Source organism: Sarcophilus harrisii, chromosome 1 (assembly GCF_902635505.1).
Source record: "Sarcophilus harrisii chromosome 1, mSarHar1.11, whole genome shotgun sequence".
In the NCBI taxonomy this organism is placed as follows: Eukaryota; Metazoa; Chordata; class Mammalia; order Dasyuromorphia; family Dasyuridae; genus Sarcophilus; species Sarcophilus harrisii.
In genome coordinates, this window is record NC_045426.1 from 517,336,021 (window position 1) to 517,360,080 (window position 24,060).

A 24,060-nucleotide genomic window follows, 5' to 3' on the forward strand; every position below is an offset into this window, starting at 1 on the left:
TGCATAATTGACTAAATCAATAACCAAACTAACAGAAATCATATGATTATCCCAAGAGATGCAGAAAAAGCATTTGATAAAATACAACACCCATTCCTATTAAAAACAAACAAACTAGGAAGCATAAGAATAAATGATAAGGAGCATCTATCTAAATCCACCAGCAAGCATTATATGTAATGGGGATAAACTAGATCATTCACAATAAGATCAGAGATGAAACAAGAAGGCCCACAACAAGGTTGCACTACTATTCAATATTGTACTAGAAATATTAGCTTTGGTAATAAGAAAAAGAAATTGAAAGAATTACAGTAGGTAAAGAACAAATAAAATTATGAGTCTCTGCAGATATGATAGTATACTTAAAGAATTCTATAGAATCAACCAAAAACTTCTAAAAACAATTTAACAATTTTAACCCATATAAACCCATTGGCATTTTTTAATGTTAACAATTAAGTCTAACAGCCAGAAAAATGATCAGCAGGATGATTTCAGAAATATCTGGAAAGATTTACATGAACTGATGCTAAGTGAAGTGAGTAGAACCAAGAGAACATTGTATACAGCAATGATAAAATTTTGTAATGATCAAGTGTAATGGACTTGGCTCTTTTCAGCAATGAGGGGACTCATGACAATTCCAAAAGACTTCTGATGGAAAAAGTCATCTGTATACAGAGAGAGAATTATGGAGACTGAATGTGGATCACAATATCATATTTTTACCTGTGCTACAGTTGTTTGGTTTTTTGCTTATTTTCTCTCATTTTTCCCCCTTTTGATCTGATTTTTTTACACATCATCATAAATGTGGAAATATGTTTCTAAGAATTACACATGTTTAACTTATAATGGATTATTTGCTGTCTAGGGAAGGGATGGTGTAGGAAGGGAGGGAAAAAAATTTGAAATCCAAGGTTTTGCAAGGGTGAATACTGAAAATTATCTTTGCACTGCATGTATTTTGAAAAACAAAAAGATATTTAAAAAATAAAATAAAACAATACTTTCCTTTTCATTAAAAAAAAAAAAAAAAAAAAAAAAAAAAGCCCTGGTCTAGAAGACATTCTATTTCCTGGAGTTTGGGGATTTAGTCCTATGCCTGTCTCCACAATGCTCCATTTGTCTCTCTCTCTCTGGATGATTTGTTCTTTTAGCTAGGAGATGGCTTGTCTCTCTAATAGATAATGGTAACTGTTGGTGGAATTGTGAGCATCTTCACAGGTTTTACCTCCCTAGATACTGACCACAAGAGTTAGGCTTAAAGTACAGCCAATGTATTGGGGTTCTGTATAACTATTTTCAGGGCTGGTGGGCCTTACTTGCTCATCAGTGACAACTGCCGAGAATTCAGGGCCTTTTCCCAGTATGTTTGGGTTTTCCTCATGGATGTCCATAGAGATGTGTATATATGTTTACGTAAAATCAAGGAAATTTATGGAGATAAATAAAGCAGTAGCAATTAAAAAGATCAGGAAAGACTTTATATAATATAGAATGCACTGCTTGAGTTTAAGTCTTGAAAGAAGGAATTCTAAGAAATGAAGGTCAGTTAGTCAACAAGCATTCATTAAGCATTTACTATATGCCAGGCAGTGTGCTAAATGCTAGAAATACAAAGAAAGGGTACATAATAGTCTTTCAAGGTCATAATCTAAAGGATACAAACAAAGCATTGTATCAAATTAAGATAAAACATACATATACATATATACAAATACACACATGATAAAATGAAATAATCAACAAAGAAAAGACTCTGATGTTAAGAGGGATCAAGAAAACTTGGAAGAGATTTTTAGCTAAGCTCTGAAAGAAGCCTAGAGATAAAAATGAGGAGGGAGAGAGTTCTAAGAATGAGGACAGACAGCCAATGAAATGCCCAGTCTAGAGACAGAATTTCTTGTGCAAAAAACAGAAATGAGGCCAGTGTCACTAGATCTCAGAGTATGTGGGGATGAGGTACAATAAGACTGGAAAGGTTAGATGAGGCTATTTTATAAATACCAAACAGAAGATTTTATATTTTATCCTGAAGACAATTGGGAGTCGCTGGAGATTAACGAATGAAGGTGTGTGGAGAGGAAGAATGGGTGACATGGTTAGATTTATACTTTAGGAAGATCAATTTGACATCTAGTGCAGGATAGTCTGAGGCAGGAAGCAAGGAGACCACAAGGCTGTTTTCATAATCCAGATAAAAAGGTGATATTCATGATCCTATACCACAGAGATGGCAGTATCAATTGAAAGAAGTTGCATATAGGATAGATATTTATGAAAGCAAAATGAACAAGAATAGATAACAGACTGGATTCAGTACCCAGGAAACACAACAAGTAGGCAGTCCTGTAGAAATCACAGCAAGTAGCAGATGCAAAGCAGTGCCAAGGCAAACAGGAAGTCTACTATTTTCAAAGATCTCAGAAAGTGTTAAATAATACAGAGTCCTGGATTGATTTAATTTTTGTTTTGATTTTAAGAGAATATAAAGGTAGTATCAAAAAAGAATTTACTATGTGAGAGAGGAAGAAAAAGGAGCAAAAACTTAATGTCTCACATAATAAGGTTACGTAAGATGAACAATATACAAACATAGGAAGGAATGAAAAAGCAGGAATCACATAAACATCTTAATAGCACAAAGGATAGCTGCACATAAATACAGTTTAGCAAAGAAATCAAGTTCATGACAGGAGTGAAAATAAGGTAGGCAAAAAAAGGGAAAAGAAGATTAAAAGAGAAAGTAAATTATGTAAGGAAGGGAATAGTCATAAATAAAACAGATCAAATTACAAAGCATTTAACTGTGTTAAGCACTGTCCTCTTCTACCATCTCTTTTTGTAAAGGAGACAAAAGACAAAAAGAGGAAAAATACAAAAAGAAACAGGATGGAAGGAAATATCTCATTAATAATAACAAATCAGCTCGATGGATCTAAGGATAGAGAACTGGACTCGGATACAGGAAAACAAGTTCAAATCCTGTCTCAAACAATTACCAATTCTATGACTTTGAGCAATTAAAATAAACTCTCTTGGTCTGTTTCCTCATCTGTAAAATCGGTTTAAAAACTTCACCTACCATAGGTTGTCACAAGTATCAAACGAAGTAATATCTACAAAATACTTTGCAAACTTTAAAGTAATACTACTATAATTTTGATAATAAAAGTGAATGGGATAAGATCAGCCATAAAAGAGGTAAGGATTAATAGAATGTATTAGAAAGTAGAATCCAACAATAAGTTGTTATAGGAAACACACTTGAAACAAGATTCTCACATAGTTAAAATAAGAAGCTGAAACACTGTAACTCATGTAAACTCAAAAAAGCAGGAATAACCATCAGAATCTCAGACAAGATGACAATAAAGATAGACACAATTTAAAAGTGATATACAGAGAAATTACATTATTCTTAAAAGCATCATAACCAATCAATGTTGATGTGAAATATGCACTATAAAACATATTATCTAAATACTAAAAAAATTCATAAATTACAGGAGAAAATAAACAATAAACTGAATTAATGAAAGAAATTTCAATATATCCCTTTCATACCTAGAAAAACCTGACAGAAGATAAACAAGAAGGAAATTCAACAATATTAATACTTTCTGAAAATGCAGAAAATTTCTCTAGAAATTACTAAAGGGAAAAGGTATTATGTTTGTTAACTATGTATACCCTATTTACAAAAACTGAACACATCTGAGAAAAGGATTCATTATTCACAAAAAACACCGGAAACTGAAAGTAGTCTAATAAATTAGGTATAGTCTAAAACTTTGTACCATATACCACAGTAAGTTCCAAATATATATTTGATTTTAATGTGAAAGATGTTATCATAAACATCAGAGGAGAAAGAAATTAACTCTTGGATTTATTAATAAGATAATTTTAATAACATAAAAATTTCTGCACAAACAATAACAATGTACTTCAAAATAGAAATCATTAAATGAAGAAATTTTTTTTCACCAAGTTTCTTTGATATGGCTCTCATATTGAACATATATAAGGAATTGGTTTAAATTTATAAAAACAAAAGACAGAATTCTCTATGATAAATTAGCAAAGAATATTAACAAGCACTTTCCAAAGGAATCACAGCCATGAAAAAAATGTTCCAAATAACTCCTAGAGAAATAGAAATTAAAGCAACTTTATGGTTCTACTCCCTACACAACTTACTATCAAAGATGACAAAAAAGGATGATAACTTTTGGAAAGATTGAAGGAAAACAAGCATACTACTGCAATGGTGGTGGAATTGTGAAAATGATAATCCATTCTGGAAAGCAATCCACAACTATTTCAAAAAATTACTAAACAATGAAAATCCTCTGACCTAATAATAAGATTACTAAGCCTTAAGATGCAAGGAAATCATAGGAGGAAAAAGACCCAACAAACAATATTTATAGTAGCTGTTTGTTTGTTTTTTTTAAATAACAAAGAACTGGAAATTAAGATGATGCCCATGAATAGTTGCAAAAATGTGATATGAACGTAATCCAGTATTATTATAAAAAATAAATAAACATTTTGGAGAAAACTGGGAAGGCCTATCTGAACTGATAGAGTAAAATGAGCAGAAAGAGGAGAATAATTTATACCAATAGCACTATTATAAAGAAAAAACAACTTTGAAAGACTTGACAATTCAAATTAATTCACCAAATGGCTATGATTCTAAAGGAATGATGAAGCATATTATCTATCTCTTGACAGAAAGCTGATGGATGGCAAGAGGTGGAAATGCTAAAAAAAGTAGAGGGATAAAGAAGAAAATTAAGGCATCCTTTTTTTTAATGTAAAGAAGATAACAGAAGAAAGACGAAAAGTAATGGACAAACAGGACAATTTTGAAAGCTACAAATTGATTTCACACATAAAAAGAAAATCAAATCCTACATAAAAGTTTTATTGTTTCATGTACAAGCCTCTTTTTTCTACTGTGTAAGAAGATGCCAATTTTATTTGGTGCTTAAGTCCAGAATAATAAAGTTTTAAAAAAGAATGTAAAAAAGTGGTCTTTAAGGTCATAAATAAAGAATAACCATCATCACCACCTATTATTTGACAAAGTTCTAGAAAAAGTAACTATTGTTGTTCAATGAATATGTCAATTCATTATTATTTTATCTGGCGTTCTCTTGACAAAATATGAAGCAGTTTGCCATTTCCTTCTTCAGTTCATTTACAAATGAGGAAACAATCAAGAACAGGTAAGTGACTAGCTCAGGGTTACACAGCTAGTAGGTATCTGAAGTCAGATTGGAATTCAGGAAGATGAGTTTTCCTGACTCCAGGCCTAGTACTGTATCTACCACATTACCCAGCTGCCCAAAAGGAATTATAATCTTGAGGGAAAAAAATTCAAGGGAAAAGCACAGATAAAAGGGAAACAAAATTATCTCTTTGTGAAGATGATATAATGGTCAAACGAAAGAATTTAATTGAAATCCAATTAAAAATTAAGTGAAACAACATTCAGAATGTACAGGATACAAAATAAATTCATAAATGTCAGTATTCTGTATAGTAACAACAAAACTCATTGGAAAAGAAAGAAATTCCATTCAAAATAACCAAGAGAATTCAGTCAGTAGAACAGATTAGGTATGTGTCTGATGTTCATTTTCATTTTGGTGTCTTTGCTCAGCTATTTCCGCTACCTGGACTACTTTCATTCCTCTCCCATTTATTTAAATCCTTTTAAGATACAGTTCAAGTCTCAATTCCTCCATCAAACCTTCTCTGATCCCTACTGCTCTGAATTTCTACTATACTTATAGGTAGGATATCAGTTGACTTTTAACTATTCTCAAATTGTTCACAGGAAGCTCTTCATCCATAAATTAAACTGTAAGCAACTTGAGGACTGAGACTATACCTTACACTCTGTATACCCACAGTGCCTAACAATAAAGTCCAGCAAATAGTTTAATAAGACAAACTGATTTAATTCAACATAAAGATAATGTCAATAATTATTAATATATTAATTATATAATAAGATTAAAGAGCAAAGATGATGCTACTGTTTAATTTGTCACCACAGTCAGCTCTTACTGCTGTGTATAATGGCAGAATATCAATGTTCCTGATAATGAGCATATTAAAATATTCAGACAAGGACGACTTACTAGTATAGGAAGTAGCATCCATTTTTCCAACTTTAACTGGAGACCGAAGCCTTTTCATCTCTAAACCAACTTCATTCCAAACTGGTTCCAATCTTCTGCAGTGTGCACACCATGGCGCATAGAACTAGAATGAAGCAAGACACTTTATTTTAAAAACTCAGTGATTCTAAATATCATAGCAATCATTTGAAAAATATTACATTGATCAATTGAAAGGGCCTCTGTACTAGCAAGAATTCCATTTTGACTAAATTACCTATTAATAATTTGTTTTCCATAAATGTTCAAAAATTACTATACCAGGTTCATTTAAAACAGATACCTGTTTAAATGGGTTCACTATTTATAGGACATTAATCCCAAGTGAATATGCTCATATTTTATTTTCACTGTGATTAAATTAATACAAAAAGAAAACTAATAATTGATGACAGCTCTTTTTCTTCAGATTAGATTTCACATTATATCCCCACACTGCTAGGGACCTTCCCTGATTTCCCCCCATATCTATAGGGGAACTTCCAGGGCTTCTGTTTTGGTACTGGAAAAAACTGGCCTGTTTTAAAATATCCATTGACCACCCAACCAGGTAGGGACCTGACCTTTTCTGCCACCAGCTGGCTGGGGTCTGGGCCAGGTCCACCTGTTGAAGAGCCATAATAAATTGTCCGAAGCCCTTCCATGCCATAAGATTTAAACTTATCCCCTGACCTGAAAGTGAGGAAAGGAAGGTAAGATGAAACTCAAATTAATTCAATTTTGCTCATCATTTGCAGCTCTAACAAAATATTCAGTAAGAAAGAGACTGAACTATTGGTTATAAACAAGTGAAAAGAATTAGTTCTGGGCTCATTCATGGACTTGGTGATTTATCTAACCCTCTTTGTTAAGGCTTAGACAAATGGAAATCTGATTTATAAGCAAATTATACTATAATCTTACTATAATACTTTTACTTACAAAGTAAAGTTCAATATAGGACAGACCTACCATGGACCTCAATCAAGGACAGTTTGGCAATGATGTATAAGACAGTTTTACCTAATAAATTGGTTCCCTACCATTGACTCTGAGGTCAGCACTGTTAGTAAAAAATATGGTATAAATTTCAGATTATTATACTCTATTAGTCTACGCAAGTACACATATAACCATTTCTCAGATATAAAACTCAAAGTGCCCTATCTTTTTTTTTTTTTTTTTAGGGAGGAAAAAAATGGCAGAAAGTAACACAAAAGTATTATCCAAAAGAAAACCTGCTACAAAGTTATATACTCACATCTACAAGCCAAATGCTATTTTTCCGATTGTCTTTAAATCTAAAAGAGAAAAAAACAAAACAAAAAACATCTGATTTATGAATGTGCTCAAATTAAAATTTTGTAAAACATTTTCCTAAAGGAGTTAACTAAAAACTCTGATAACAATGTTAATATTTCACCACATATGTAAATATACATATGTGTGTGTGTGCATATGTGTCTGTTATTTGTTCTTCTTTCTCAAAGAGGAACATGACATCAGGAAAGTGATGCCATGACATGCAAGTGAATTGAATTTAAATGAGGGAGGGCTGTGCAATGTTACTTGCCTCACTTTCCCCTCCAGAATCATCTGGGTACAATGGCAAGATATAAATACAGACATACACAGTCTCATAATACTATATATGGAAATCATATTACTACCTATGCTATAACTTATTATAATACACTCTACCTGCAACCCATTATTCCATTATCCCTATGACTTCTCATTTTATCCCTGGAATAATTAATGTGTTACTGGTATTTTACCCCTATACTGAGTTCAATCTCATCCCTTTTTTACTCTCTACTGCTCTTGAATCCTTTGCATGCTTTTCCTATTGCTGCTCTTCTCTTGCAAAACCACAGGGCTGGATTACTTCCATCTTTAATTTTCTCCATTACTATTGAGCTGCTCAATGAAGCTGAAGTATGAAATACTCCAATCATGCTGACTGGGTACATTACAATTCATGTTGTCTAACAATTAAGACCTTACTACAGCAAAGAAATTCTTTTCTTCCCTGATACCTCACTCCTCAGAGAAACTATTCCAAACATTCTCTTTCCTCCCAACTTTCTACACCCTCTTCATTTCTCTTCTCTTAAGTGACAAACTTGTCTTTTGCTTTTCAAAAACAAAATAAAACAAATCTGAAGTTATCCAGTGGGACCTCTAACTTCTCTTAATTGTTCTATCTCTGTCTCTTTCTCAATATATAATATTCCCAAATATAAAAACAAGTCATTTTCCAATAGATAGGTGGTCAAAGCAAGAATACTTTTGAAAAGAAAAAGTGAAAATAACTAATGTTAAAGAAAGTGTTGAAAATAAAACAAAAAGAATGAGACATACATTTTCAGACATAACCAAAATGGGAATTCAATGTGTCCATTTACAAATATTTATTACAAAAGTTTTGCTTTCCTTTTTTCTTTCCAACTTGGGGGTAGGAGAAAAGAAAAGGAGACATGATGATAGGATTGCCAAAAAATAAGAAAAGATTCACTGAAGCACTTTTCTAGCAAAAAAAAAAAAAAAAAAAAGTAACAGAACAAAGGTTCGAAGGAAACACAGACAAGCATAACAGTTTTGAAAATTACACGTTTGATGTTTTATACTTATAAGGAAAACAGTCTTTATGTTTGGAAGTTTCAGTTTCATTTACAATTTCCTTTTTCTGTTCTACTTTATAATTGGAAATGTTCATTTTATTTAGTTTTGCTTTGAATTCAGCACACCAAAAAGAGAGAGTCACATTGGTGGTTATGTACTGGTCCAATCAATCTACAAAGTAAATATGAATTGTGCTTCAAGAATGACTAAGATGTTTGTAGTCTTTGATCCAGAGATCCCACTGCCAAGCATGTACATCAAGAAAGTCAGAGAAAAACAGAAGTCTCATATATAACAAATTATTTGGTATGTAGCAACACTTTTTGTAGTTGCAAAGAACTAGAAACTAAGTAGAACATCAGTAATGTAAAAACTATACAAAGTGTGCTAAATAAATGTAATGGAATCTTATTGTATTATAAGAAATAACAAATATGGGAACACATGAACCGATACACACTCATATGCAGAATGAAGAAAACAATTATGCTAATTTATAATTACTTACAATTTGCAAAATGCTTTGTACTGTGGTATTTACATACAAAAAGAATTCAAAATTGAAAGTATTGACATTTTAATGCGCTTAAGTTAATCCTGAGATGAAAAGATGTGCATTTTAGCTTTTTTTGAAGTCATAAGGAATCATACTTATGAATACTGCAAATACTTTCAAACTTAAATGACTGTTGATTAGCTTTGTTAAATTGCTTTATTTTCTCTCTTTTGATTGCCATAAAGAATGGCCTCTGAATAAGGGAGAAATTAAGAATTTGAACTAGTGTTTAGACTCTGAAGCTCTATCAACTATACTATCTAGATGCCTGGAATAACAGACACTGATGGCTGACAAAGCAAAGAAGCTCAATTTTCATTTTACTTTGGACTTTCTATGTTAAAGAGAATGACTTTTAATTGAGGAAGGACACAATAAAAATGTCTAAAAGGAAATCAATATTCAAAATGAGGAAGGAAAAAAAAATGCCCCAGACTGGTTAAATTTATTTCAAGTCAATTCAACAAGCACTAGTTAAGTATCTAACTACTATGTGACAAGTATTGATATTAGGCATGAGTATACAAAAACACAAATGAAGCAGTCCTCAAGGATTTCTTATACTATGTTTTGGAAAAGCACAAGGAAAAAACAGAATAATTTTTTTAAGTGAGAAAATACTATTATCTAGGAATATCAGAAAAAATCCTAGTGCAGGAAATGATACCTGATTTGTACTTGGAAGTCAATTAGAGATTCTAAGATGTCGAATTGAAAAACTAGTATATTGCAGACATGAAGGATTACTTGGTACAAAGGCACAGAAGTAAAAGGCAGAATGATGTGGATAAGGAAATGTAAGGAAAAGAATTTGCCAAAAATGTATTGTGTATGAAGGAGCGGAATGTCAATTTCATATCAGTGTAGATAACAAAACCAAGAGAGAAGGAAATTGGCAGCAGGGAAATCAATAAGGAGGTATTACAATACTCCATTCAAGAAGGCTATAACTAGAGTAGAACCTTTACATGTGAAAGGAAAGGAATAGAGATATAGGCAGATCAAACTCATTAGTCATGGATATTACCCTAGAAAAGGTAATGGATAACAGCAAATACAATTGCTCAGCTACTGTCATTGTACTTTAAGAAATTCTACAATACCAGGTAAGGATAATTTTCAATAAAGAAATAATGGGATTTAAAATTATATTTATTTCATTTTTATGAAGTCATAGAAATTCTTCCTATGTGTCTTATATTAAACACCTCTCAAGTAGTCAAATTTCTGTTAACTAAATGCCATTACTAAATGCATTTACTTCATTAACTAAGGTACTGTGGCCACATAGTTTGAAAATGTGTTTGCAAATAAAATTCTTTTAGGAATTCTCAGAGATTACTCAGAGGAGTTACTGGATGAAAATACTTTACAAAAAGACATTGTTATTAAAGAAATTGACTTAAATCAGGACTTTGTAGAAACATTAATTTTTACAGGATTTACTAGTCAATAAAACTTATTATAAAATATTAAAATGAACGTCTTTCAAGAAATAGCCTCTATTTCTAACATTTTTATGGCATGTGAAAACATAAGTAAAAACAGCAAAAAACTCACTTAAGTCAATAAAATTTAACATTCAAATACAATATTTACCAGTGTGGCTTTAAGGAAGATGGCAATTTGATTTTCAGAAAAATGTTTCTTTTTTTTCCTAAAGCAGCAAAAACATTATGTCAGAGGATAAATCTAATAGCTATTCTTCCCTACAACTGACAGGAAACCAAGTTCAATTTCTATCAGAAAACCACTGTCTGATTGTTCATCACTCACATCATTATCTCTCATTTCATTTTAAAAATGTGTTCCAAAAGATCTATAATCCATTTATAGTTATTAAACTAAATCTATTTTTAGATAATCAAGGAAAAAGCATAAATTACTAATATATTTACATATCAAGATAGGATGTTTTAAAAAATTAACTTTTAAGCATAAAAATTCCAAATTGTGATTTTGAAAAAGGAAAAAAAAAAAAAAAACTAGTAACATCAGAACACCTAACAAAATTATGCTAATTATGTTTAGATGTAACAAACTTTCAGCCAGAAGAAACTTAAGAGGTCTTGGAATTCAACTCTATCATACTATAAATTAGAAAACTGAAGCAATATCCATATTTATGTATAGAAATACTTAACCTATAGAAATACTTAAATCCTTGGGAGGTGATTAAGTCTTCAAATAAGAAAGAATAACAGAAAAAGAGAAAAGAAGAGTTCCTAGGACTAAGCCTAATATGAATGATGATTCAGTAATAGTAGCCAACAGAATCAAATGTAACAAAGGGGATCTAAATGAAAAAAAAAAAAAAAAAGATGAGGATTGAAAAAAAGCCACTGGATTAGAACAACTAAGAAATCACTGGTAGGTAACTTGGGAGTTTAAATGGCGCAATAAGTATTTTAAAATAAGAACTAAGAAATGAGTGAGAAGAAACTGGGAATGTATCCAAAAATTCTCTCAGAGGCTTTCACCTCTTCTCTTGCCACATTCTCTTTTGGAATCATCTTCATCATGGATTTAATTATCAACTTTATGCAGATCTTCATATTCAGCCCTCATTTCTCTCCTGACTCCCATATCTCTATCACCAAATAACCTGCAGGACATCTCTACATGGAAGTCCTCTGACTCTGTCACACCATTGTCACAGACCCTTACAACCTCATACCTAGAAGAATACAATAGTTTTCCAGTTGGTCTCCCTGCCTCAAGTTTCTCCTCATTTCAGTTCATTCTCCCTCCAACAATTAAAGTAGTCTTCTTAAACTTCAGGTCTGACCAGATCACCTCCTTATTCAATAAACTGTAGTAGTTCCCTAACACCCCCAAAATCAAATACAAAAGCTGGACATACCTTAATTTCCTCCTACCTTTTCACCACATATTCTGAGTTCTGGTGACACTGGCCTCCTTCAATTTCTTCATATAAGACATTCCAATTTCCATAACCCAAAAATTTTTCATTAGCCTGGAATTCTCTCCCTTCTCATCTCTATATCTGGCTTTTTTTGGCTTCTTTCAAATTCCTGCTAAAATCCTACTTTCTTTAATAAGTCTTTCCTGATCTTCCTTAATGCTAGTTGTCTTCTCTTTGTTAATTCCAATTCATCCTATATGTATGTTTTATTTTGAGATGCTTGTTTCATATTGTCTCCATTACATTGTGAGATCTTTGACAGGAGGGACAATCTTTTGTTTAATTGGTATCCCTAGCACTGAACACAGCACTCTACATATAAAAGGTGCTTAATAAATGCTTGTTAACTGATTATATCATTTCCTTACTCAATGAACTCAAGTAACTCCCTTTTATCTCCAGTATAAAATATAAAAGCTCTTTATACCATTTCTACCATTCCAGTCTTCTCATGCACCTTATTCCTCTTTAAGAATTCTATACTCCAGTGACACTTTTTTATTGCTATTCTCTTTTTCTTGGCTACCTTGTCTCTCCTAAATTCCAAATTCTTTAAAAATTCTTTCCTGATCCCTCTAATGCTAGTACCTTACTTTTGTGATGATCTTCAATTTATCCTGCACATATCTTACCTGCATAAAATTGTTTGCAAGGTGCCTCCCTCATTAGATTGTGAACTTCTTGAGAAGAGGAATTGTCTTTTACCTTTTCCTAGGATCCCCAGAGTTTAGTGACGTGCCTAGCACATGGAAAATACTTAATAAAGATATGTGAACTTTACTTCTATAGTTATACTATAACACCCTTGTCCAAACCATCATGCCCTCTCACATGGACTTCCCCAACAGCCTAATAATTAGTCTGTGTTCAATTGTTCTACTTAATGAATCTTCCATTCAACTGCCAGTTTGAAGCTCTTAAAGCAGAGGCTCAAGAAACTTCAGCCTATTTTTTCTAGGATAAAATACAAACTCTTCTCTACAGCATTTCTTTATAATCTAACTCTAGCCTACCATATTGGTTAATTATACTTTAATCCACTTTGGATGCTCTATACTCCAGACTAAATGATCTAGTTTTCATTACTTCTCGAGAACCCACATACCTTTACTGACCTCTCTATCTTTACTTTGGCTATCCTTCTTGCCTGGAATGCCACCCCTCATAATCTTTGTCTGCTGGAAACTCTAATTCCCTTCACATTTCAGCTCAATAGCTACCTCCCAACTCAACTCAACTGCTAGCCTAATCTAACCTCCCATTCCCCCTACCCAGACCCCGATCCTCTTCAAGTCTGCATTAGCCTGTAGTACTTCTGTATTGATTCTGTATTTATCTATGAACAAGTTGTAAACCTCCAATAATATGTAAGTAATTTGATGGCTGGAAGGAAAACTTTTGTATTTGTAACCTCAGCACTTAATACATGAAACATAGCACATGCCACATGAATCCTTGCTGAGTGAATCTCAATCTACTGTTTTATCTATTTATCATTCCAGTATCATAGCTTTAAAAATGAAAGAACCCTTAAAAATAATCTAATTCAATTTTCTCATTTTAAGATGATGAAACTACCTAAGATTAAGTATCAGAACTAGAATTGGAACTTAGACCTAGCACTCTAATACACTACACAACTAGTCAAATCTAATTGCTTCAATTCAAAAATTTAAACAATGTCTATGTTGTGTTTAGGATAAGAAGAGGGCAACCAGATTTAGTTAATATAAGTGAAAGCACATGTACAATATTATTACTGTGTTAATTGCTATTAGGGAACAGAATAAACTAAATTAAGGGACATGGATTAGGACAGTATAAAAAAACATGGAAAAAATATTAAAGATAAATGGGACCATTTTCTTAAAATGTGTCTAGTACTATTCTTGCATCTAAGAAGTAAAGAAGAAACTTCTTTCTCTTTCTCTAACAGGGGACTCAGAGGTTAGTAGTCTTAGTAGCAATAATAGTATACTTAAGTTATATTACACTTATACTTAAGTTAAATAAGTTTTTGCTAAACTACAGTTGATAATACTATTTTTAGGAGAAAATTTATTATGTTTTAAGAACTATATATATGTGAATTGTCAATGTCTACATTTAAATAAAGGAATTTCTTCAATATATCACCCTTTAACAAATTTATTATGTAATCTTTCTACAATTTACATGTCATTTTTTCCACTTTCATGTTTAAAAATAAGATGATTAATTTTTTTGACAGCCTCCTTTCAAGTAACTTGCATGTCAAATTGTGAAATTTAGAGGGCAGGAACTGTCTTTAGCTTTTCTTTATATCCCCAGGACTTAACACATAATAGGCATTTAATAAATGCTTACTGATTGAATGATATCTGTCTCCCAAAAGTACCGACATTCAAGTTTATGTGTTGTGTGAGTTTGCCAGGTGTCAAAAATATATCAATATTTAGGAAGTACTAAACTAAGAGGAAATTATAAATATCTTAAAATCATGTATATGTACATATATATTTTACATATGTCTATATACTCACGATTCATCTAACTCTTCTACAACATCTGTATCCAAAGTCTGACCAAGTACAACAACTGAAAAACAGAAAAATACAATATACATATTGGCTTTGTAGTTTAAAAAAGTAATATTATTTGCAAAACAGTTTCATGAGCAGAAATCTTAATCCACTGCATCTAAAATGCAAAGACTAAGTTCACATAATTCAACAAATATTTTTAAGACATCATATTCTGCATTTGTGCATCTCTTTTGTGGATAAGTGGCAGCTGTTTGGAGTATTCTTCCCAAAAATATACAACCTGCAGTTCTCTACCTTATAATTTTTTCCTGCTGGTTTCTTCCAAGGCACCAAAAACAAATTGCAGTACTTACTTAAAAAAAACAAACAAACAAACAAACAAAAACCTCCAGCTTTATGGAATCACTTTACCTGCGGTCCACCTGCCTATCTCTACCCATGGTAATTCCTCCCTAGGCTAAGCATTGAAGTTGACAGGTTGCTTTTTGCCCAAACTCATTCTCAGAGATTCTGATCCATCTGAAGCTTCATTCTTTCTGCTCCTTTCACCCCATGTTAAACCAAATAAGGAGTCTCAAACTTTCATAGAATGTAGCCTTGAAATTCAATGCAATATAATTGCACTCTAATTAAGCACATGGGAAGTGGGGTTGAAGAGATCTGCAGAATTGGGAGATTGCAAAACTTTTTTTTTTTTTTTTATACGAAGGGAGAAAGTAGGACAGAGAGAAAAAAATGACATATCCAAAGTCACAGATTTAAACTTAAGCACTCATATTACAAAGCTAGCTAGGGCTCTTCCCATTATTCCACCCAAAGGCCTTCTTTTGGAAGTTGCAAGGATAAAAGACATGTGGGCTTAGAAGGCACCTAGTTTGAGCCGGGTGACTGAAAGGGTTCACTACATCTGGGGCATAAGCTAGAACGGGGGTACCGCCATCATTCTCTAGCCAACTCCCTCCCCCGCCCAGAACAGCAACCCGGCTTCCCGTGCGCGCGCACGCGCTTCTTCTACTATTCCCCTCCCCCACGTTTCACCACTGCCTCCATCCCTCCCCCACCTCCTCCCTCCCTCGGTCCCCGACACCCTCCACAACTGGGCTAGGCGACCCCTGTCCTCCTTCCCCTTCCTGCCCTGAAGTTCCACTCCAGGCCAGCATTCGCGCTTACCCGCCGCACAGAGGAGCAGGAGATGCCAAGCGCTTCCAGCTCCCATGGTCAGCACTGCAGGCCAGCAGGGAGCGACCGCGGAAAGAAGAAAAAATGATAGTCGGCAGATACGCGCAGAAGAAAGGCCGCGGTCGCCTCCGCAGCAGCTGCCGGAAGGGGAAGCTCAGCTGTCACTGCGCGGAACAGGGAAGGTGTGAGCTACGCTGCCGTTAACTGCTCCAGGAAGCTGCTCTAGTTTCTGAGCATGCGTGTAACAATTCTTCCACGCATGCTCCACTGTTCTCTTCGTATTTCCCTATTCTCTCTGCCCCTCCCCTGCGCTGGGAATGTGCGGGCTTTGAGGCTGGGTCCTGGGCTGGAAAGCGAGTTGGGCAGCGGAAGTCCATCCGGAAGTGCCGGAAAAGCTGTGGGAGTGCGGTATCCGACAGAAGTGCTGGGCTCAGCTGTCCAGGCTTCCGACCGAGCGTGAATGCATTTGTCGTTCACCATTCGATTTAATAATATTATAATTCATATTAATATTAATAATATTATAATTATATTAATAATATTATAATTATATTAATAATATTATAATTATAATTTAATAATATTATAATGCTTTGAGCCGCTTTGTTAAAAAAGATTAGACCCTTTACTAAAAGGGATATCTCTGGCCAAAGAGATGAGGGAAAAGGGTGAATTACTGAATTGGTACCTTGTGAACCTGGTAGATTTTTAGAAGTGTTTCCCTCACATAGTATTTATTAAAAGTGCCCTTCAACCTGTTCATCTTCCTTGTTAAGTTCCATGGGTGTATTAGCATTCCTTTAAAATGAATACTTGATTTTATTTGCATTTTTCTGAAACTTTTGGAGCAGTGGAAATTCAGAAAGAAAAAAGGAAGATGTGTAGAAAATTGAGACCTGTCTCTTTCTTCTCTTGAAAATTATATCTTTTTATTTCATAGGTATTTTTTTTTTCAAGTGACAGCATATTAGATACATCCACAGGGTATTCCTGAAAAATAGGCAAGGCCATATGTGAGTAGTTTCCACTAAATATAAATTAATTTCTATACAGTGAGTTAAGCCCTTTTAAATAATGTCTGTATACATCGATGAGTGGACTTTACTTTCCTCAGAATGCTTGTTTTCTTTAATTATGCTTAACTGGATCTATAATCTAATAGATTTGTATGCCTCAGTTACTGCTCTGCCATGATGATATAAACTTTAAACTATCTGAGGGGATTCTGATTGTTCCCTCCAGCCCAAACCTGCCCCCTCCCCAGCTCAAACCCCACAGAAATTCTCAATCCCTAGCTGACAGGTGCAGTCTATACACAAAGCTATAATTCCATCATCCACCAAGTCTAAACATATCTTAGAAAAAAGCCAAAAAGTGGCACCAGCAGAATGTAGACCAGGACATTAAACCACAAATTTTAATTAATCTTTCCCCGAGATAGCACTTGTGCTGTATCTTCTTTGCTGTCACTTGAGTCAGACTAATACTATCATTATTAAATGCATTAATACACCTCTCTCCAAACCTGCTTCCTTCCCTACCCAATAACTTGGCTGCTGAAATACATTTCAGGCTTCCCTTCTTTTGGAGACTTATCTATTGCCTTCATTAATTAAGCAAATGTTCTTATAGATTTGTCTGAACATTTTATACTGAAACCTCACAAAGCCTTGCAGAGAGAGCTATATTTTCTTTCCAATTCTCTCCCTACCAAAAGACCCACTAAATTTCTTTTTAAAACTATTTAGAATTTGGAGATCATTCTTGCAAATGATAGGATTTAAAAGGTATGGTGACAACAAAATAAGTCAGTAAGTATTAAGAGCCTACTATATGGCAGGTATTGTGCTAAATACTAGATACAAAGGAAAGCAAAAGATGTTTCCTTCTCTCAAGGTCTGCACAAGATTAATGAGGGAAACTTAATCACATACAAATAAGACATATAAAGGGTAATCAGAGGTAATCAATAGAAAAGCACTAATATGAAGTGATGATCAAGAAAGACTTTCTACAGAAAGCAGGATTTAGCTGTCACATGAAGGAAGCCAGAGAAGTATGGAAATGCCCATAATCAAGAGAGGGATAATATCCAGTACAAAGAACTGCAAGGAGGCCAATGTTACTTAATCTCAGGGAATATGGTCATAAGAAAGGTCTCAGAAGGTTGGAAGTATGGAAGGGCATCAGATTGTGAAGGTCTTTAAATTTCAAAAATGTCACTGAAGTAAAATGGACAGGACTTGTCAACTGATTGGATATGAAATATGTCTGTAGTCATCTTTTATTTTTTTTTTTTAATGTTAGATACTTTTTTACCCTGTCTGCAAGTACAGTATCTACTCGCAGGTTTATCCTATTACTAGTCAACAAAGAATCTTCAGCCTGCTCCATTTCAACCCGTCAGTAGATCTACAAGGTCAAATTGGTTTTCATAATTTTGAATTATGAAATAAGGTGGTTTAAATTTTTAAATACGTAAGCATGGATAGACATCCATCTCAACAAAGTTTTTTAAGGAAGTCCTCAATAATTTTTATAAACATAAAGAGGTCCTGAGATTAAAAAAATTTAAAAAAAAAAAAGATTGAAAACAAGTGATCTAGTAAAAAGTTCTCATTTTTAAAAAGAGGAAATTGAAGCTTAGATAGGTTAAGTGTCTTAGGACAAGCTCATCAGGACCAAGAATCTATGTCTTCAGATTTGTAGTCATGTATTTTCTTCTTTTTTCTACCACCACTACTATTAACACTACTACTACCACCAAAACCACCACCATTGCTATTGCTACAAATATTGTTTACATAATGCTTTACAATTTGCAAAGGACTTTACATGTTACCTCATATAATCTTCAGCCCAGCTCTATGACATAGGTGCTATCATTATCCCCACTTTGCAAGTGAGAAAATTGAGGCTAATTTGAGTTACCCAAGGTCACTGAACACTATCCACCTTTTCACAGGGTCATTGCTATATTATCTTCAGAAGATGCTTTTATTACTACAAAACCTTGTCAATTCCTCAGATTAGGTATTCTACAATATTATATATGAAAGTAATTTTCTAAACTTCAAATCCTAAACCTTTTGCTCATTATATTTTTATTATGGACAAGATAATCTATAACACAGTGTGCTAACTTATAGCAAGTATACAAAAATAAATTTAAAATCTTCTAGTCAAATGGAATAGTATCATCACTGCTTGCCAGATTATTAGAAACCAGTACAAGTGAACCAAGGAGAATTTTATAAACTTTTCAATAATATGTTTTGAAGTATAAAATGACTGACTAGAGTATTGTGTTAAATGTAATAAAATGAAATTCAGTAGTGATAAATGTAAGACTTTAAATAAATGTAAGATTTTTGCTTTCAAAAATAAACAGAATAAGCACTTAACCAATACAGGATGGTGGAGGCATATTTAGATAGCTGATTACCTAGAAAAGATCTGGAGATTTTAGACACCTAGTCAACTAGTATTTTTTAAATACTTAACAATGCTGGAAACACAAATACAATGCAGAAAAGAAGATAATCCCTGAATTCAATAACTTATCTTCTTATAGAGAAGAAAGCACATAAAAGGAAGCTGAAAGTGGGGAGAGAGAGAAGAAAGGGACATGATAAAGTGCAAAGGAGTTAAGCTTATTGGGAAATTGAGGGTTAGCTTTCCAGCCAGTTTGAGATTGCAACCTCAATATGATTGAGTTGCATTTACTAAACCCAAAACTTAATATAATCTGTGGCATTTAGAGAACGAGACTCCAGGAGCAGTGAGGAAATAGAACATATATCCTATAAATAAATTTAAAATTTAAATACAAAATAGAAAATGTACCAAAACATTGAAAAAGAACAAAAAAGAGAAAAAAAATTATCATGTGCACAGCAGAACATAAGATGATTCAAAATATGAAAAAATAAATTTTAATTTCAAGAAATCCTAGATAATATTAAAAATTGTGTTCAGTTTTCCACCTTTTCTTTGATGCCTTCCTTGTAAGTTTTCTTTTTGTTTTCTACTGTATTTTTTACTTTTTTTCTTTTTTCCTCCCTACCTCCCCCCAAAAGGCTATAAGTACAGATATATTTACACATATATACATACATACATACATTCATATACATCTATGTAAGGCTGTATTACATTTGTTTATCTTCTGATTCTTTGAAGGTGGACAACAACATCCTTCATAAGAGCAAGTTTTCTAAATTCAACAACATCCTTCATAAGAGCAAGTTTTCTAAATTCATCAACTCATTTCTCATATCACAGTAATATTCCAATGTTATACTATCTAGTTTTTTATATAGTCTAAAACAATATTGATTAATATAGCTGGCATATAATGTAGTTTCCCTATTTTTCTTTTTTGATTAAATCTATATTAGTTTTAACTTTGTCTTAGTGAGTATTAGTTCTTTTTTTTCCTAAATTCTATTCCTGAACATTGTTATTATGTTTCTGTATATCTTACTTCCTATGCCTGCTGTCTCCTATATTTTATTTCTACCTCATATCTTGCCCTCCTTCTCCAAAGTTCTCTCTTTTTTCCTCTTCCCCCACCTTTATACTCTCTCTTTATCCCATTCCCATTAATCTATTCCATTATTTCATTTCTGTTTATCTTCTTACACTTCTATACTTCTCCTTATCCTATTCTCTCTTATTTCTTTAGAAGACTTTTATATTCCTATATATATATTGGTGTGTGTATGTGTGTGTATACATATATTTCAAGTTATAATGTATACACACACACATACAAATTTGCCTTGTTCTCTCTTTACCCATTCCACATGTGAGTAGGATTCCAGAACTACCAACTCTTCTCTCCCAATTCTTCTGTGTGAGTTCTTGTTCTCATACCTCATTCACATAACATAATTATTCTTTTTACCTTTTCCTGTGTGGTTTTCTTTTAGAATCACATCATTGTCAGCTCTACCACAATCTTTCTTTCAAATACCCAATTACTAATGACAATCATAGTCATATGGTTTATATTTTCATGTATAAGAAATAAATAATTTGTCCTTATTGAATCCTTTGAAAATAGTCTTCGATGTTTTTATTATATTTTTCCTGTATCTTGTATGTTGAATTTTTATTAAGTCCAGGTTTGTTTGTTTTGCAATAAAATCTTGAAAGTCTGACAATTCATTTGATGCCCATTTGTTGTTGTTGCTGTTCAAGATTATGGTTAACTTTGCTGGTTATTACATTTTAGGCTACAAATCTAGTTCTTTTGTTCTTCAAAATATAGTATTCCAAAATTTGTAGTCTTGGAATATAACTGCTAGTAAGACTTGCATGACTCTAATTGTGACTCTACATATTTGAATTTTTTTTTTATTATTGTTTATTAAATTTTCTCCTTTATCTGGGGGTTAATGTTCTAGTTTGTCATTCTTTATAGTCTTTTTTGTTATTTCTTTATCTCTCATGGCTTCATTGGCTTCTCCTTGGTCAGTTTTAATTTTCTTCCCAGACTCATATGCAGACTCCACAAATAGTCCAGGAGGCAAAAGTCTCTGTAGTTCCTACTAAGTCTCCAGCCACACTCAGCTACCTCCAAAGAGATTCTGACTTAGTATTTCTGTGGAGTTTCATTTCACATGAATTAATCCTGGCCTGGGGTCTTTCTTCAGCTCTTGTTGGGTAGTTCCAGGAGGATCCCTGTTCTTCCCCAGATCTTCTTGATTTTTCACCAATCTATGTTCCTCCTGAGAGACAAATTGGTTCTATTTGTGGGGAAAATCTGAAGAGCTTGAAATTTACCAACCTTCTCTGCCATATTCTCAGAATCCTCTTTTTCATTTGGTTTTAAAGTCTTCTTTGAGTTCTTCTATTCTTTTTGGACAGATGACCATTTAATCTTTGGAATGAGAGTGTAGGACAGCAACCCATACCAATTTAGAAGCAGAGAGAATCAGAGACTCTCAAGATAAAAAGCAAAAAGGACTAATTACAATCTTGCAAGAAAGGACAACTCCCAACAGACAAGGTGTCATCAGTATAGTAGTGCAAAGTGCAAGCTGCAAAACCCAGGATTATATAGATTCTAATGGGAACCCCTTTACCCCCTCACCCCTTCCTGGCCCTTCTTCCCATTGCAGGGGAGTCCTAACATAGATTCCAATCTATTCAGAGACAAAGAATTCTAGCCAATAACACATACCTTACCATATTAGGAATTTAGTGCTAATGAAAAGGAGGGAAGGGAAGACATGGGGGATATGTATGTTTAGCTAAGATAATCAAACACCCGTGGCTTTGGGCTATAGCACAACTTGTTTTTTCAAAGTTTCAAGTTATAATTAGGGTATAGATTGAGGCCATATTCTTATTCGAAGTCTTCAGTTTTTCCCATTCAATACCTCCTCTTATTTATTAATCTTTAAAGACCTCTCACACCCTTCTTGATATATTTCTACAACAATCTTATCTTTAGTCTCTAATCTATCTGGGCCTAGTCTGCTAACAAATCCAGTGCCTTAATTATTTTGACCATGACCTGGAGTCTAATAAGCCTGTTCGGCATATAAATTGAGGATCTGTATTCCCAACTCCTATCTAGAGCCACCTATCACCCCAACCATTTACGTCCCCAGTTGTTGGGGGACTTCATAATCTCTTCACCAAAAAAAATATCTATCACAAAAATCAGCAATGTTATATGCTGATATATGCTAAGAGCTAAATTCACCTGAAGAACTTTGATTAATGATACTTGCTATTTGAGATAAAATCTCTTGGGACTGTAGTGGATATTATTTGGAGTTTTGAATTCAGGTATGATTGTATTCAGAAGAATGTTAAAAGGAACAGACAGATAAATACATCAAACAACCGATAGATAACTAGGCTAAATACTTATCTACTTATTTAGGATATAATGACCACATATTTTCAGATTGAAAACTGTAAGATCTTACATACTTTAATTTGTTCATGGTTTTTACTGACCACTTGCTCTGATTATAGAAATTGCTGTAAGAGGAAAAAGCAGGACCATGATTATGATAGCATCAAAAGTGGTCCTTCAGGCCTCAGTGGGAGAACACATACATGATAGAATAAAGTCCTTAGCTTTGTTCACATTTGACAATCAATCATGCAATAATTACACCTTTTAGTCCGACTCAGGAATAATAAGGTGGGTTCTTATTCAAAGGAACACAATGGGGAAACTGAGTCAGAAGGATCCCCTCCCCCCCTTAAGTAGAGGCTATGGTTGTCCTTTCAACTCTTCCCCAGATACTAACCTCTACCTGTTACCATTCAGGATCACATTCTTCTGAATAGCTTGTAGCATCATTAAGATGGTGGTTTACTGAACTGATGATCTATCATACAATCATATCTGAATTCAGAACTCCAAATAATATCCACTACATTCCTAAGAGATTTTATCTCAAATAGCAAGTATCATTACTCAAAGTTCTTCAGGTGAATTTAGCTCTCAAAGATACGATCCTAAATAAGTATTAACTATAATCTTACATTGATAACAGTAAGAGATTCACCCTAAAAAAGTGAATCTTCATTAAAAAAAAAATCTTAATTATCTAAGTAGATAATTTTAAATTCAACATTACACAAATCATTTTTCTTTAATATGCTCAATAACTAATTTATAGTAAAATATGTTCCGGTATTAACCATGTTCAAAAGGACAAAGGCATAGAGCACTGTTTTTTAAAATCCCCTTAAACAATGGGAACAGCTTTAAGGTGACTCAATACAACCAATTAAAATTCACATTGAATATAGTATATACTGTCCTAATTTTGTATTAAAGAACCTTATCAGAATTAACATTAATAATTTCTTCATCCTAAAAAAATGTTAGTTCAATTTTTAATCAAGGAGTCCCCATAAACACTTCTGGAAATATAAATAACAGGTACAACATCAATATTGTTAAAATTCCTCTAAACACAATTTATCTGCCCTGCCACCAAAACATTCTTAATTGTCCTGGTGCAAAGTCAGTTTTAGCGATTATAAATTGTCCTTAACAATCCATTCTTGAGGTTCCACCACAAGTCT

The 24,060-nt window shown here is 33.3% G+C and overlaps 1 protein-coding gene across 2 annotated transcripts in view; it reads right to left on the reverse strand.

Annotated features, from left to right (window-relative positions):
- Positions 1 to 16,200, reverse strand: part of TMX3 (thioredoxin related transmembrane protein 3) — an 83,945-nt gene extending 67,745 nt beyond the window's left edge. The window contains exons 1-5 of one of the 2 annotated variants that reach the window (XM_012544116.3): positions 15,988 to 16,196; positions 14,815 to 14,869; positions 7,447 to 7,486; positions 6,770 to 6,878; positions 6,168 to 6,291 (exon numbers count right to left, since the gene is read on the reverse strand). In XM_012544116.3, coding sequence (XP_012399570.1) covers positions 6,168 to 6,291; positions 6,770 to 6,878; positions 7,447 to 7,448 — 235 coding nt within the window. In that variant the 5' untranslated portion in view covers positions 7,449 to 7,486; positions 14,815 to 14,869; positions 15,988 to 16,196. Of the gene's footprint in view, positions 1 to 6,167; positions 6,292 to 6,769; positions 6,879 to 7,446; positions 7,487 to 14,814; positions 14,870 to 15,987 lie in introns of both variants that reach the window. The other variant, XM_012544115.3, reaches the window with a different exon arrangement.
- Positions 16,201 to 24,060: the final 7,860 nt, after the last annotated feature.